At 41.6% G+C, this 13,875-nt stretch overlaps 1 protein-coding gene across 1 annotated transcript; it reads left to right on the top strand.

Moving 5' to 3' along the window:
* Positions 1 to 410: 410 nt before the first annotated feature.
* Positions 411 to 7,260, top strand: C13H9orf40 (chromosome 13 C9orf40 homolog). The gene is made up of 2 exons (XM_054500103.2): positions 411 to 1,658; positions 5,634 to 7,260. Exons 1-2 carry the CDS (start codon positions 1,233 to 1,235, stop codon positions 5,790 to 5,792), a joined length of 585 nt encoding a protein of 194 aa, XP_054356078.1. The 5' UTR covers positions 411 to 1,232; the 3' UTR covers positions 5,793 to 7,260.
* Positions 7,261 to 13,875: the final 6,615 nt, after the last annotated feature.

The following is a 13,875-nucleotide window of genomic DNA, read 5'->3' as shown; positions in this document are numbered from 1 at the left end:
GAATCTTGATCTGACCACCGCCCATAGTAAGCAGGGAACTCAGCCTTCCAACATTAATTTAAGAGTCCAACAATTCTAGGTTTCAGTTGAAAAGGACAGCTGTGCTTCAGGCTTGGTTCTTGCCAACTACTCAGCTATTTTGGATGAGCTGCACATTCTGTCTGTAACTTCCTAAGTTTTTAATCAAGAGATCTTCCACGAATGTAGTGCCTGCTTCACCTTCCACAGCAGCTGCGCAAAACATGCAAAACATACACTTCGATTTGTGTGTTTTCTGTTAGCTTTAGCTACTTCCCTCAGCCCGGACTCCCCTTCAGTCATTTGTTTTGAATAACAACCTACTGTGAAGCTTCTTAAACACCAGTTTTATTTAAACCTTGTATTATCCTTTTCCTTTTTCTTTTGTGAGACGGAGTCTCGCTCTGTTGCCCAGGCTGCAGTGTAGTGGTGCGATCTCTGGCTCACTACAGCCTCCACCTCCCGGGCTCAAGTGAATCTTCCTCCTCAGCCTCCCGAGTAGCTGGGACCACAGGGGATGGCCAACAAGCCTGGCCTATTTTTGTATTTTTTGTAGAGACGAGGTCTTGCTATGTTGCCCAGGATAGTCTGGAACTCTATTATAATCTTTGTCTTAATTTCATGGAGACGCCCCTGTGGTCACTGACTGGAGGAAGGAAATATACATTTTAAAGGCCTTAAATTTCCTATAGAAGGGTCTAGAACGTACCGCGCTATACCGAACATAGTAGTAACACGACCGCTACGCTCCTGAGGAAACAAGGTCACGCCCCTCTGCGGGCTGCTTGATCGGGTCTTTAATTAATCCCGCCGCCGCCTTTCCGCCTACCCCCGAGCGCGCACTTCCGGTCGCGAGGGCGCTCGGGAGCGCGCCCCGCGAGTCTCCACCAACCAGCGGCTCCGCCTGGCCAGACAGAGTGCGCGCGCGCACGTTGTGCGCAGGTTCGAATCTCCGCCGCTTCGCGGTTGCTTCTCAACGTCCGGGCCGCATCTCGGCGGCGGCGAGGGCTGAGCGCTGGAGCTGCCTCCGAGCCGGAGCCCCAGCCCTAGCTCCTGCGCGAGCCGCCCCGCCCTACCCCCTCCAGCTTCCTGTCGCCTCCTCGCCCGACTTCGGCCTGTCCCTCTCTCACGCGCTCAGTCCTCGCTCTTCGCCCCCGCAGCTATCGGCACTCGGTCTCCCGCGCCTGGCGGGCTCCGCCCGAGCCTCTGGGCCCATGGCCAAGCGGCGTGCGGCCGAGCCGGTGACGTTCCACGTGCCTTGGAAGCGGCTCCTGCTCTGCGACTTCGCTGAGCAGCCGCCGCCACCGCCTCTCTGGATCCGGCCGCCCGGGGTCGCGCATGCTGGGCAGCCCCTCGGCGTCCCAGAGCAGCACCGAAAGCGCAAAATCGACGCAGGGACCATGGCAGAGCCCTCGGCTTCGCCCAGCAAGCGCCGTGACAGCGGGGACAACAGCGCCCCGAGCGGCCAGGAGCGTGAGGACCACGGCCTGGAGACAGGCGATCCGCCGCTGCCGCCGCCGCCCGTACTGCCGGAGTCGGGGGAGGAGCTCCCGGGCGCCCGGCCCCCGGGGGGCGGTGGCGACGACGGGGCGGGGCGCGCAGGACCCCCGCGGGGAGACTGGGGGGTCGCATCGCGCCAGGTAGGGGCTTGGGGGCGGGTGGGCTGAGGGGCGAAGGGGCTTGCCTTTTCCCCCACACACAAAACGCCACGGTTCCCACTCATGGCTTGTGTAGGTTAAGACGCCTGAGGGGGGTGAAAGAAGGGGTTCCCGCTCCGGGAGAGGACGCCGATAGCCAGAAGACACACCCCGAGAGTCCGATGGGCAGAAAGCACTGGGCTGGGCGAGGGGGAAACAGACTGTGGTCGGGAGCGGTAGAAGTGGCCTTTCGGCGTCAGCGCCGCGCTCCGTAAAAGGGAAACAGGACCGTGGGTCGTGGCGGGCTGTGAGCATGGCGAGGACGCGGACCGTGAGGGCATAGGTTCAGCCCAAAGACAAACGACAGACAAAGATGTAGAGGGCCTTCCTGGGTTTAACGATGATTAGTCTAGAATTCGGGATAGAGTTCTTTTTCTAGAGGGAGACCAGTGTGGTAGCCATCGATTAATTGAACGTCCTACAGGCTGGTACAGCTTCTGGAGAAAAGGATGGACCAACGTACCTTGGGCAAAGCTTTGTTTTAACTCATAGTGTTAAATCTGATCCTAGGCAAAAGTATCGTTGAAAATTAATTTGGGGGCGGGTCGTGGTGTCTCACGCCTGTAATCCCAGGACTTTGGGAGGCCACGGCTGGTGGATCACCTGAGGTCGGGAGTTCGAGACCAGCCTGGCCAATAGGGTGAAACTGTGTCTCTATTAAAATACAAAAATTAGCTGGGTGTGGTGGTGCATGCCTGTAATCGCAGCTACTCGGGAGGCTGAGGCACAAGAATCACTTTAACCTGGGAGATGGAGGTTGCAGTGAGCTGAGATTGGGCCACTGCACTCCAGCCTGGGCAACAGAGTGAGACGCTGTCTCAAAAAAAAAGAAAAGAAAAAAAGAAAATTAATTTGGGCCTTAAGGCGTATATGAGAATCACTGGGGGATTTCTATTCAAGACATGAGCCTGCCTCATCTCTGCATCTAAGAATCCTGAGAAGATCTAGGCATGCCTCAGTTTGCCTAGATCTCTGCTGCCCAGCCGCTAGCCGGTAAGAACACTTGAAACGTGATTAGTCCAAATGGAAATGTGCTCTAAGTTTAAAATATACACGAAATTTCGTGGATTTAATAAGAAATGAAGATAAAATAGCTCAATTTTATATTGATTACACATGAAATAACTTGGCTATATTGAAGAAAATATATTAAAATTAATACCAGAAGTTTCTTTTACTTTTTAAATACAGCTACTAGAAAATTTTAAATTATGTTTTTGGAGCATTATATATTTATTGGACAGCTTTGGTCTAGACTTAGGAATTCATACTACTTTTTCACAATCCTGAATGACAGGGGACTTGGGAGATGAAGAACCAAGTACAGGTTTCTCAGAATTCACCAAATTCTCTTCAGCTGTCTGATAGCATCCACCCAACGTTTTTCTATTTTCTTAAGTATCTTATGTCAGGGTTTTCAAATACCTTTCCAAAAAAATAAATGAAATTTCTTAGGCATGACTTGTTCATGTGAAAAATCCAATAAAATAACGAGAGTTTTATAGTTGGGAAAGACTTTTTTTTTTTTTTTTTTGCCTATGGTTGAAACATGAGCTTTATTTAAACTTTTTCTTCAGATTGCTCTCAGATATTCAAAATCAACTGAAAACAGATGGATAGTCTTCTAAACCATCCATCCATAATGGATATGGAGATTAGGGACTGTGTAGTTTGAAAACTTTTTGAAAGCTCTTCAGACCATTTTAATACTCCACTCATGCATAGGCTTGTCTCCTACCAGAATACACTGTCTATAGTATGCCACACAGTGATAAGAGGGAAATATGGAAATGACAGTAGGCAAAGAGTAAGAGTTCTCTAGTAGCCTGAAACGATGATGCTTGCTTAGAGTCGTAGACTCAACTGTCTTTTCCCCCACAGCAGTGACTAGATCTGGCAGCTCTCTACTTCCTATAGTCTCTGCAAGCACATGACAGGGAAAAAGGTTGGCTCCAGGGGTTCTTTCTTCACCAAAGCTAGTCCCCTTGTTCTCTGTGTTGTTTTTTAAAAAAGGGCCTTGGGTTCTCGCTCCCATGCCCAGGCTGGAGTGCAGTGGCACCATCCCAGCTCACTGCAACCTTAGCTTCCTGAATCGTTGGGACTGCAGGTGCACACCACCACGCTGGACTAATTTTTTTTTTTTTTTTTTTTGTAGAGATGGGGTTTTGCCATGTTACCCAGGCTGGGCTCAAGCGATCCTCCCGCCTCTGCCTACCAAATTGCTGGGATTACAGGCGTGAGCCACTGTCAGGCCCTCTTTTGAGGAAAGCCCAGTAACACTCCTATTCCTTCTTTTTGTTAGATTTGTTCTGGAGCCGCTTCTCTTTTACAAACATGCTCTCTCCAGCTTCTGTTTTCCCTTCCTGCCTCCAAAGACACAGGCTTTTTGTTTTAAGGATTTTATACCTGATTACCAAGGGAAAATTGAATATAACAAAAAGAAGTAAACAGTTCAATACAGTAAATGCCTGGTTTCTTTTGTGCTCAGAATAGGGCTTAAGTCCCAGCCCTCACCCTTGGGACTTCATTTAGGAAATACTACCTCAAATACCTTTTTTCTACATTGAGAATGCAATCTAGGCAGGATAATGTTATGTCATTTCTGTCCTGGAACTTCAGGATATTTCCTGTTTCAGATGTTTTTTGACTAGAGAAATAAAATCAGGTATTCATTAAATATTCGTGTATTTTTTCATGTTAGTGTCACTATGTAGATTCACTGCTCTGTTAGTGTTGACTCAACTGTTAGTTTTTTGTTTATTTGTTTTTAATAAATTGAGATGGAGTCTTGCTTTGTTGCCAGGGTGGTCTCAAACTCTGGGGCTCAAGCGATCCTTCTGCCTCCCAAAGTGCTGGGATTACAGCTGTAATCATGCCCAGCCAACTGTTAGATATTCTTAACAGAAAGTAAGCAGAGATGCTCTAAGGAGACAGCGATTAATGATTCATAGGCTTATTGGGATATAATACCTAGCAATATTGAGCAATTACTATGCCAAGCCTGAATTTTTACAACAGTCCTCCATTTTATCAATAAGGTCAAGATCAGAGTTAGTGGGCGGTAGAGTTATCTTGCAAACCCAGGTCTGTCTGGTGGCAAAGTTTGTGTGCCCTTAGTCACTGTGTTTTACTAACATAATTAAAAGACCTTTTTTTGGTCCATGTTTATAAGTAGATAATTTGTACAGTAGATTTTCCAAAATATTAAAGTGAAATTTTTCTTAATATCTTTTGACTTATTGTGTGTTTATCCCAATATTAAGAAATTCCCCCAAAACTTAATTCTTTAAGGCTCAGCATAGAAGACAGTGAACTTCCTAATGAGACTTTCTTACAGACCTGTGCTGTCCAGCACCGTAGCCACTAGGTCATGTGGCTACTGAACGTTGATTTTTTTTTTATCTTTAATAACATGATCAGTTTAACATTTTCTTGCTATTCATCATGTTTATAACCTAATACTTTTTGGAAGATTTCAAAATATTTTGGCCTATGTAAAGTAAATCTCCTAAAATACCAGACCTTAAGAACAAGACCAAAAGTAAGTTATAAGGAGTGTGTCTGTATTTTTAAAATAAATTCTTATTTTCCTTATTGAAAGATAAAAAATTTTAAGATTTTTTAATTTTCTTTAGGTGAAAAATGGGAGAAAACCTGTGGAAAGAGATGCTCTTGGAGGAAATTCCTTTAAATTTAACAAATACTTTCACAAATTTTAAATATTAAAATGCACAGATTTCACTGAGTACATGAAGTACTTAGATGAGACAAAATTTAAAATGTATATTTGTTAAAAATACAAAATAGAAGACTACAAAATCTTATATGAGTTTGCCTTTAAAACAAATTTGTTTTCTGAAAAAAACTTAATTTTTTCTAAGCTACTGATGTACTTTCATCTCTCTTTTTTCTCTAAAGCACAATGAAGAATTTTGGCAGTATAATACCTTCCAGTACTGGAGGAATCCTTTGCCTCCTATTGATCTGGCAGACATTGAAGATTTAAGTGAAGACACCCTGACAGAAGCAACACTTCAGGGCAGGAATGAAGGGGCAGAGGTTGACATGGAGTCCTGATGTAAGGAGCCGAAGCAGTGGGATTGGCTGATTTGAGGAGATGTCTCTAAGTGAATTCTCGTATTCTTAAGGGAAAAGTTATTTTCCATACTTGAAGTTATATTTCCAAACCTGAGAAATGAAGAAAGATTGTTCTGACATTAAATACCTACAGTTACTACTGAACCTCTTAATAAGGATTTGTCAAGGATAGAGTACAGTTGTAGGGGAAGTATTTTATGTATGCATTCTTAGAGCAAAAAGTTTTGTTTAAATTCTAGAATTGAAGGTACTGATCTTATAAAAAGAAATTCTAGCAGTTTTAGAAATAGGTGGGAAAAACTCAAATATTCCTCCTATCTGCACCAAAAAGTTTATTTGTAGTACATAAAATGAATATTGTTTTATAATAACTGTTGTTAATAAAGTACTTTCTAATACGTTCTATTGACTCTGTTAGTTGAACAAATAGCTGACTTGAACATCTATGCAAACTTAAGATGGGCGGGATTGTTGTAAAAGCTATTGTTTTAAAAGAGCTTTCTAAATGTAAAGTAGTGAGAATTTCAATTTGGGTAGCGTGTTTGCATAACTTCCAATATTTGATGTTTGTTAAGCTCTACTATGGGCAACTGAAGATGGATAAAGAACAATGAAAACTGAGTCGGTGCCTGCTTCCTCCTGTTTTCCCAGGATTAGAGGAAAAAATTTATTATATGATCAGCTTCTTGGTTTTGAATTGCTTCGAGGCATGGTTTTATTCCTTATTACTTTAGACCTGTAGTTTTCAACACTGACAGCACTTTAAAAATCTTTGCCTGGGCCTCACTCTTGAGAGATTCTCATTTAATAGTTCTGAGGTGGGTCTTGGATATAACTATTTTTTTAAACACCCGTCCTATTTCCCTCCATTCCTCTCATGTGCAGACAGGGTTGAGAACCACTAGACTAATGGTCGTTTTTCCTGTTTAAAGGAGATAACTAATTTGAGCTGAAGCAATGCTTCTTACTTAGCTTTGTTTTTGTTTTGCTCTGTTGGTGGCTTTGTTACAACTGAATTATTGTGTTGTTACTATTCCATTGTTAAAGAAATAAAGTAAGCAATTTGTGATGTGAGTATCAGTGATTAAGTTAACTAACTTTTGTACTGCATCCAGAATGTTGGTTTTGTAATTGAATAACTGGTTCTTGCTTGCATTTTTTGTTGTTGATGACATTAGACCCAAAATTCAAGACAAATGGTAAATGCCATTGAGAGGGAAAGAGAAAAACTTGATTATTTTGTGTAATGAAGGATTTAAGAATGGGTTGACATTAATAAGAATGCTTTAGAACAGAAGAGAAACTGTATAGCATTGTGGTCAGACATGGTTCAAAGTCTTGTACTGCCACTTCATACCTATGTATCTTTAAGCCAGTTATTTTTCATCTCCAAGCCTCAAATTTCTCACCTGTAAAATGAGAAATAATAAATAGTATCTACCTCAGAGAGACTGTTTATTGTTAAGCAATGTTATAAGTACTTTACTTGCATCATCTTGTTTAGTTCTCATAATAACCTTAAGGTAGGTTAAAAAAAATCATTAGAATAAACATGCTGCCTATAGTTAAAGTTTTAACTGCCTCTAGAAGTTTCAGGATAGAAATTGGAATTGAAACTTTCAGCTTATGATATTTTCAACTTATGATGGGTTTATCAGGACATAACCCCATGGTTAGTCAAATGCACTGAATTTATATCATTTTCACACTGTGGTAAAGCTGAAAAATCCTGTCAAACCATCAAGTCAGGGACAGTCTATATATAGAAAACAGAAAGAGTTAAAATAATTCCATCCTTTAAAAAAGTTGTTTACTAAGTAAACTTGAGGTAACAGCAAAATTTCATTGTGGATAAATTGAGGTAAAATGTGGGTTTTTAAAAGTTTTATAACCCTTCACCCCAATTCCCTGATGTAACATCTTAAATTACCACGGTACACTTATGAAAATCAGGAAATTAACATTGATAAAATTCTCTTGTGCGATTTTGAGGACATGGAAAGAATGACTTCAGACAACTCTTAGAGGATATATGTCAAAAACCTAAAACAATTATAAAATTTATAGACTATTCGACTTTCACCATTGTCCTATTCTTTTTCTAGCCCTGTGTCAAATTCAGGTTCACATGTTATATTTAGTTATAATATCTCCTTAGTCGTCTTTAATCTAAAAAAACTCAGAATTTCTTTGCTTTTCATGACCTAGGTACCTTTTGAAGAGCACTGCTCAGGTATTTCATAGGATAGCCCTCGATTTTGGTTTGTCTGATGTTTCTTAAAAATATGCCTTTTGGTAAGAACTCCATGGAAGTGATGTTGATGTATCAGTGCATCATGTCAACAGGCACAAGAATCTCAGCTTGTCTGATCAGTAATCATAACATTGATAACTTGGTTAAGATGGTGTCTGCCAGGTTTCTCTTTTGTAAGGTTACTGTTTTCCCTTTTGTAATTAATTATTACCTTCTGGGAAAATATTTTGAGACAGTAAATACTCCATTTCTTATACTCTGTCCACAAATTTTAGGATTGATGAGTCTTGCCTTAACTGCCTTACTGCTCTGGTATATGTCAAATGGTAATTTTCTATTTTTTTTTTAATTTAGAAAAATAGCTTACTTAAAAATTATTTAACTGCCTGACAGATCTCTATAATGCTTTCTCTCCTTACCTATTTTGGCTGATTACTCTCTAATTATCTTTTCATAGGATGATAATTTTGTAATATCCTCGTCTATAGGAGTATAGAAAGATACTCTATTCTGGCCGGGTGTGGTGGCTCATGCCTGTAATCCCAGCACTTTGGGAGGCTGAGGCGGGTGGATCGCCTGAGGTCAGGAGTTTGAGACCAGCCTGACTAATATGGTGAAACCCCGTTTCTACTAAAAACTCAAAAATCAGCCGGATGTGGTGGTGTGTGCCTGTAGTCCCAGCTACTTGGGAGGCTGAGGCAGGAGAATTGCTTGAACCCGGGAGGTGGAGGTTGCAGTGAGCTGAGATTGTGCCACTGCACCTCAACATGGGCAACAGAGCGACAGTCCATCTCAAAAAAAAAAAAAAAAAGAGAAAAGAAAGATACTCTATTCTTCTTGCATGCTGATAAAAAAAATTTGTTTTTTTAACTTTTAATTTCAGGGGTACATGTGCAGGATATGCAGGTTTGTTACATAGGTAAACACATGTCATAGGGGTTTGTTGTACAGAATTACTTCGTTTCACCCAGGTATTAAGCCTAGTATCCAGGAGCTGGAGGCTATTATCCTTAGCAAACTAATGCAGGAACAGAAAACCAAACACCACATGTTCTTATAAGTGGGAGCTAAATGATGAGAATACATGGACACAGAGGGGAATGATGCACAGAGGTGTATCGGAAGGTGGAGGGTGGGAGGAGGGAGGAAATCAGGGAAAATTTTTTATTTTATGACTTCTACATTAATTGGAATTCTGTAAAGCAGTGGTCCACAACCTTTCTGGCACCAGAGACCAGTTTCATGGAAGACAATTTTTCCACAGGCCTGGGGGTGGGGGATGGTTTTGGGATGATTCAAGTGCATTATATTTATTTTGCACTTTATTATTATTACATTGTAATATATAATGAAAAAATTATACAACTCACTATAATGTAGAATCAGTGGAAGCCCTGAGCTTGTTTTCCTGCAACTAGATGGTCCCATCTAGGGGTGATGGGAGAGAGTGACAGATAAACAGGCATTGGATTCTCATAAGGAGCCTGCAACCTAGATCCCTTGCATGCACAGTTGACAATAGGATTAGCAATCCTATGAGAATGTAATGCTGCTGCTAATCTGACAGGAAGCGGAGCTCAGGCAGTAATGCAAGCGATGGAGAGCGGCTGTAAATACAGATGAAGCTTTGATCACTTGCCCACCACTGACCTCCTGCTGTGCAACCTGGGTTCTAACAGGCCATGGACTTGTAGTGGCCTGCGGCCCAGGGGTTGGGGACCCCTGGTATAAAGGAAGAGCTTTCCTTTCACCCATTTCTTTATTCAGGTATTTATGATACCAATATAGACTAATGGGCAATAATTTATTCTGAGTTATCCATTGCTATCATTTTGTGGCACAGATCCCAGATTTAGCTATTGGAGGCCCTTTGAGTTGACTCTTGTTCCTCTTGCCCCACTTTTCAATATATTTTATTATTTATTGTGTGAATACTGGTTAACGTTGACAGTGGACTTTAATGTTTTCATGCTTCATGGCTGGAAATCAGTATTGGCTGTGCAACACTGTCATTCACTAAACAATTTGAGCCTCGGAATTCTCAGAAAATGAGGACACTGATATCCATCTCAGAAGCAGAATGGGGATGCAATGACATGATGGCTGTAGGGAACTCAGTGGACACTAAATAACATTTCAGGCCCCTCTTCCTTCTCTGTAGTACTTGGAATGTATGTATGTGCTATATCTCTGATAGATATATGACTGACAGATAACTATTAGTGATGTCTGGCAATACCTGACGTGAACTGAGGCAAACATTCTGATTAAGGTCACTTTTAAAGAAGTTTAGCTATTGGAGTCTCTTGAGTCCACAGACCTAAACAATAATACTCTAGCAATTTATATGTATTGATGGTTGTATCTTGTGTCTTTCTGATGTGACCCTGTAGTGGCAGAATCCTAAGATTGTCCCTAAGGGATGATTCCCATTCCCTGGTGTAACATCCGCTTATTTAATCAAATGCTAGTTGAGGCATTACTGTGAAGAATTTTGCAGATGTAATTAAAGTCCCTGATACTGTTTGGATCTGTGTCCCCACCCAAATCTCATGTTGAAATATAATCTCCAGTGCTGGAGGTGGGGCCTGGTGGGAGGTAATTAAATCATGGGGGTGGTTTCATGGTTTAACACCATCCCCCTTGGAGATGTCATGATAGTGAGTTCTCATGAGATCTGGTTGTTTAAAAGTGTGTGTCACCTCCCACCCCACTTCCTTCTGCTCCTGTCATGTGAAATGACTCACTCCCCCTTTGCCTTCCGCCATGACTATAAGTTTCCTGAGGCCTCCCCAGTAGCAGAAGCTGCTATGCTTCCTATATATCCTGTGGAACTGTGAGCCAATTAAACCTCTTTTCCTTATAAATTACCCAGTCTCAGGTATTTCTTTATAGCAGTGCAAGAATGGACTAACTACTGTCCCAAACCAGTTAACCTTCAGATAGGGAGATTATCCAGGTGGATCTAATCTAATCACATGAGCCTTTTCTATAAGGATGGAGTGGTCAGAGACAAGAAGACAGGGAGAGGCACAATGTGCAAGGGATTTGATGTGGAAGTAATTCCCCTGCTGGCTTTGAAGATGGAAGGAGCCAGGGGACAAAAACCTGAGAGTGGTTTCTAGGAGCTGAGAGATTCCTAGCGGCCAGTCAGCAAAGAAACAGGGACTTCAGCCCTACAATTTCAAAGATCTAGATTCAGCCAATAAACTAAATGAACTTGAAAGTGTATTCTTCTCAAGAGGCTCCAGAAAAGAACACAAACTAGCTGGTGCTTTAATTTCAGCTTTGTGACTTTTTTTTTCCTTAAGAGACGGAGTCTGGCCAACTCAAGGGAAATCAAAAACAAAAAGAGTTTCACTCTGCCACCTAAGCTTGAGTGCAGTGGTCCCATCATAACTCACTGCAGTCTGGAACTCCTGGGCTAAAGCCATCCTCCTACCTAAGCCTCCTGAGTAGCCATAGGACCACAGGTATGCACCACCATGCCCGGCTGTGTTTTTTTTTTTCTGTAGATAGGCCCAGGTTGGTCTCAAACTCCTGACCTCAGGTAATCCTCCTGCCTCAGCCTCCCCAAACACTGAGATTACAGGCATAAACCACTGAACCCAGCCCATCTTTGTGATCTTTGAACTAGTAATTCTGTATCTAAAAATATATGTTAAATAATCAGAAAACAAGATGCAAATTTATGTCACAGTGTTATATGTAATAGTAATATATTAGAAGTAAACAAAAATAGCTTTTGGGCTGGGCATGGTGGCTCCCTCCTGTAATCCCAGCACTTTGGAAGGCTGAGGTGGGACAACTGCTTGAACCCAGGAATTTGAAACCAGCCTGAGCAACATAGGGAAATCTCGTCTCTACAAAATAATAATAATAATAAATTAGCTGGGCATGGTGGCACATGCCTGTGGTCCCAGCTACTGGGCAGGCTGAGGTGGGAGGATCACTTGGGCCTAGAAGGTCAGGGATGCAGTGAGTTGTGATTGTGCCATAGCACTCCAGCCTGGGTGACAGTGTGAGACTGTGTCTCAAAAAAACAAAAACAAACAAACAACAACAACAAAAATGGTTTAAGAGAATGGATGCATAATTAAAATACATATAGTGAAATATAATGAAATGATAAGATGGTATTTTTAAAAATTTTGATGGTATAGAAAAATGCTTAAAAATAAGTGTGAAAAAAGGACTTTCAGTGTTGATCAAGTAAGTTACTATACCCCATGTGTCTCTCCACTTACAAGTAAAAGCGGCCGGGCACAGTGGCTCAAACCTGTAATCCCAGCACTTTGGGAGGCCAGGGTAGGTAGATCACTTGAGGTCAGGAGTTCAAGACCAGCCTGGCTAACATGGTGAAACTCTGTCTCTACTAAACTTAACAAAAATTAGCCGGGTGTGGTAGCGCAGCTTGTAATCCCAGCTACTTGGGAGGCTGAGACACGAGAATCACTTGAACCCAGGAGGCAGTGGTTGCAGTGAGCCAAGACTGCACCACTGCACTCTAGCCAGGGCAACAGAGCAAGACTCTGTCTCAATACAAACAAACAAACAACAACAACAACAACAACAAGTAAAAGCTCTGGCTAGAGTACACCTGTAGTCTCTGAAAAGTAAATGAAAGCATTATTGAATTGGGAATGGAAGTCGAACTGGGCAAAGAAACTCATGTAGAGTTCAGTTTTCTGGTTTCATTTTCTTCCGGTCTCTCCCAGCTCTGAAGCAAGAGTGAATATCTAGCAGAACTGCAGTGGGCAGTATGAACAGCAGAAATTGATAAAAACCTATCTTTTTTGGCCAGGAGACCAAGAAAGGGGGAACTACTTTGAGCAAGAGAGAGTAGGAGGAATTCTGGAGCAGAGAGGACTGGATTACAGGTCCCATGATTCTGTGTATAAACTGGCAATGGTCCCAGCCTCATCCCTGAGGTACAGATACAGGAGACAGATTGAAAGCCACCTAGTGAAGCCTTTGAGAACTAAACTGCAATATAAACTTCTGCCCAAGCTCCATACTAACGCCAGAGTGTGATACATGCATAGGACAGTCCCAAGGCAGCATAGCCAAGGCTTTGAAAACTTAAGTGACGTTAGAACTGTGTTCACAGAAGAACAGACAGAACTTAAAGCCTGAACCTAACTGGGTTGATTACTCATTTAAAAATCGATATTCTCCAGAGGATTTTAAAAAGACCCAGATTCTCGCAACATAATATTCAAAATGTTCAGGACACAATCCAAAATACTTGACACACAAAGAATTAGGAGAATGTGACTAGTTTTCAGGGGAAAAGACAATAGATGCCAAACCCAAGATGACACAAATGTTAGAATTATCAAAGATTTTAAAGCTATTTATAATCCATAAAGAAAATAAACCTAATGAAAAGATATGATTTTTCAGAAAAATCAACTATAAGAAAAATCAAATGGAAATTTGAGAAGAAAAAATTACAATAGGTAAAAGATTCAGTACATGCAGTACATGTGCTAAGCAGCAGAATTAGGAAGACAGGAAAAATCGGTGAACTTGAAAATAGGCCAATAGAAATTATTTGAAAACCATTTGAAAAACAGGAAGAAAAAAGATTTAAAAATGAACAGACCCTCATCAACCTTTAAGACAATATCAAAATGTACAATATTCATGTCATTGGTGTCCCAGATATTACAAACAACTTTATTCCTATAAATTTGAGTGGACAAACTTCTTTAAAGGTGTAAACTGCCAAGACTTATTAAAGAAACAAATAGATAACTTGAACAGTCCTATGTTTATTTTAAAAATTGAATTCATAGCTTAAAA

Source organism: Pongo pygmaeus, chromosome 13, assembly GCF_028885625.2.
Source record: "Pongo pygmaeus isolate AG05252 chromosome 13, NHGRI_mPonPyg2-v2.0_pri, whole genome shotgun sequence".
Lineage (NCBI taxonomy): Eukaryota > Metazoa > Chordata > Mammalia > Primates > Hominidae > Pongo > Pongo pygmaeus.
This window is presented reverse-complemented; position numbering and strand designations above follow the sequence as displayed.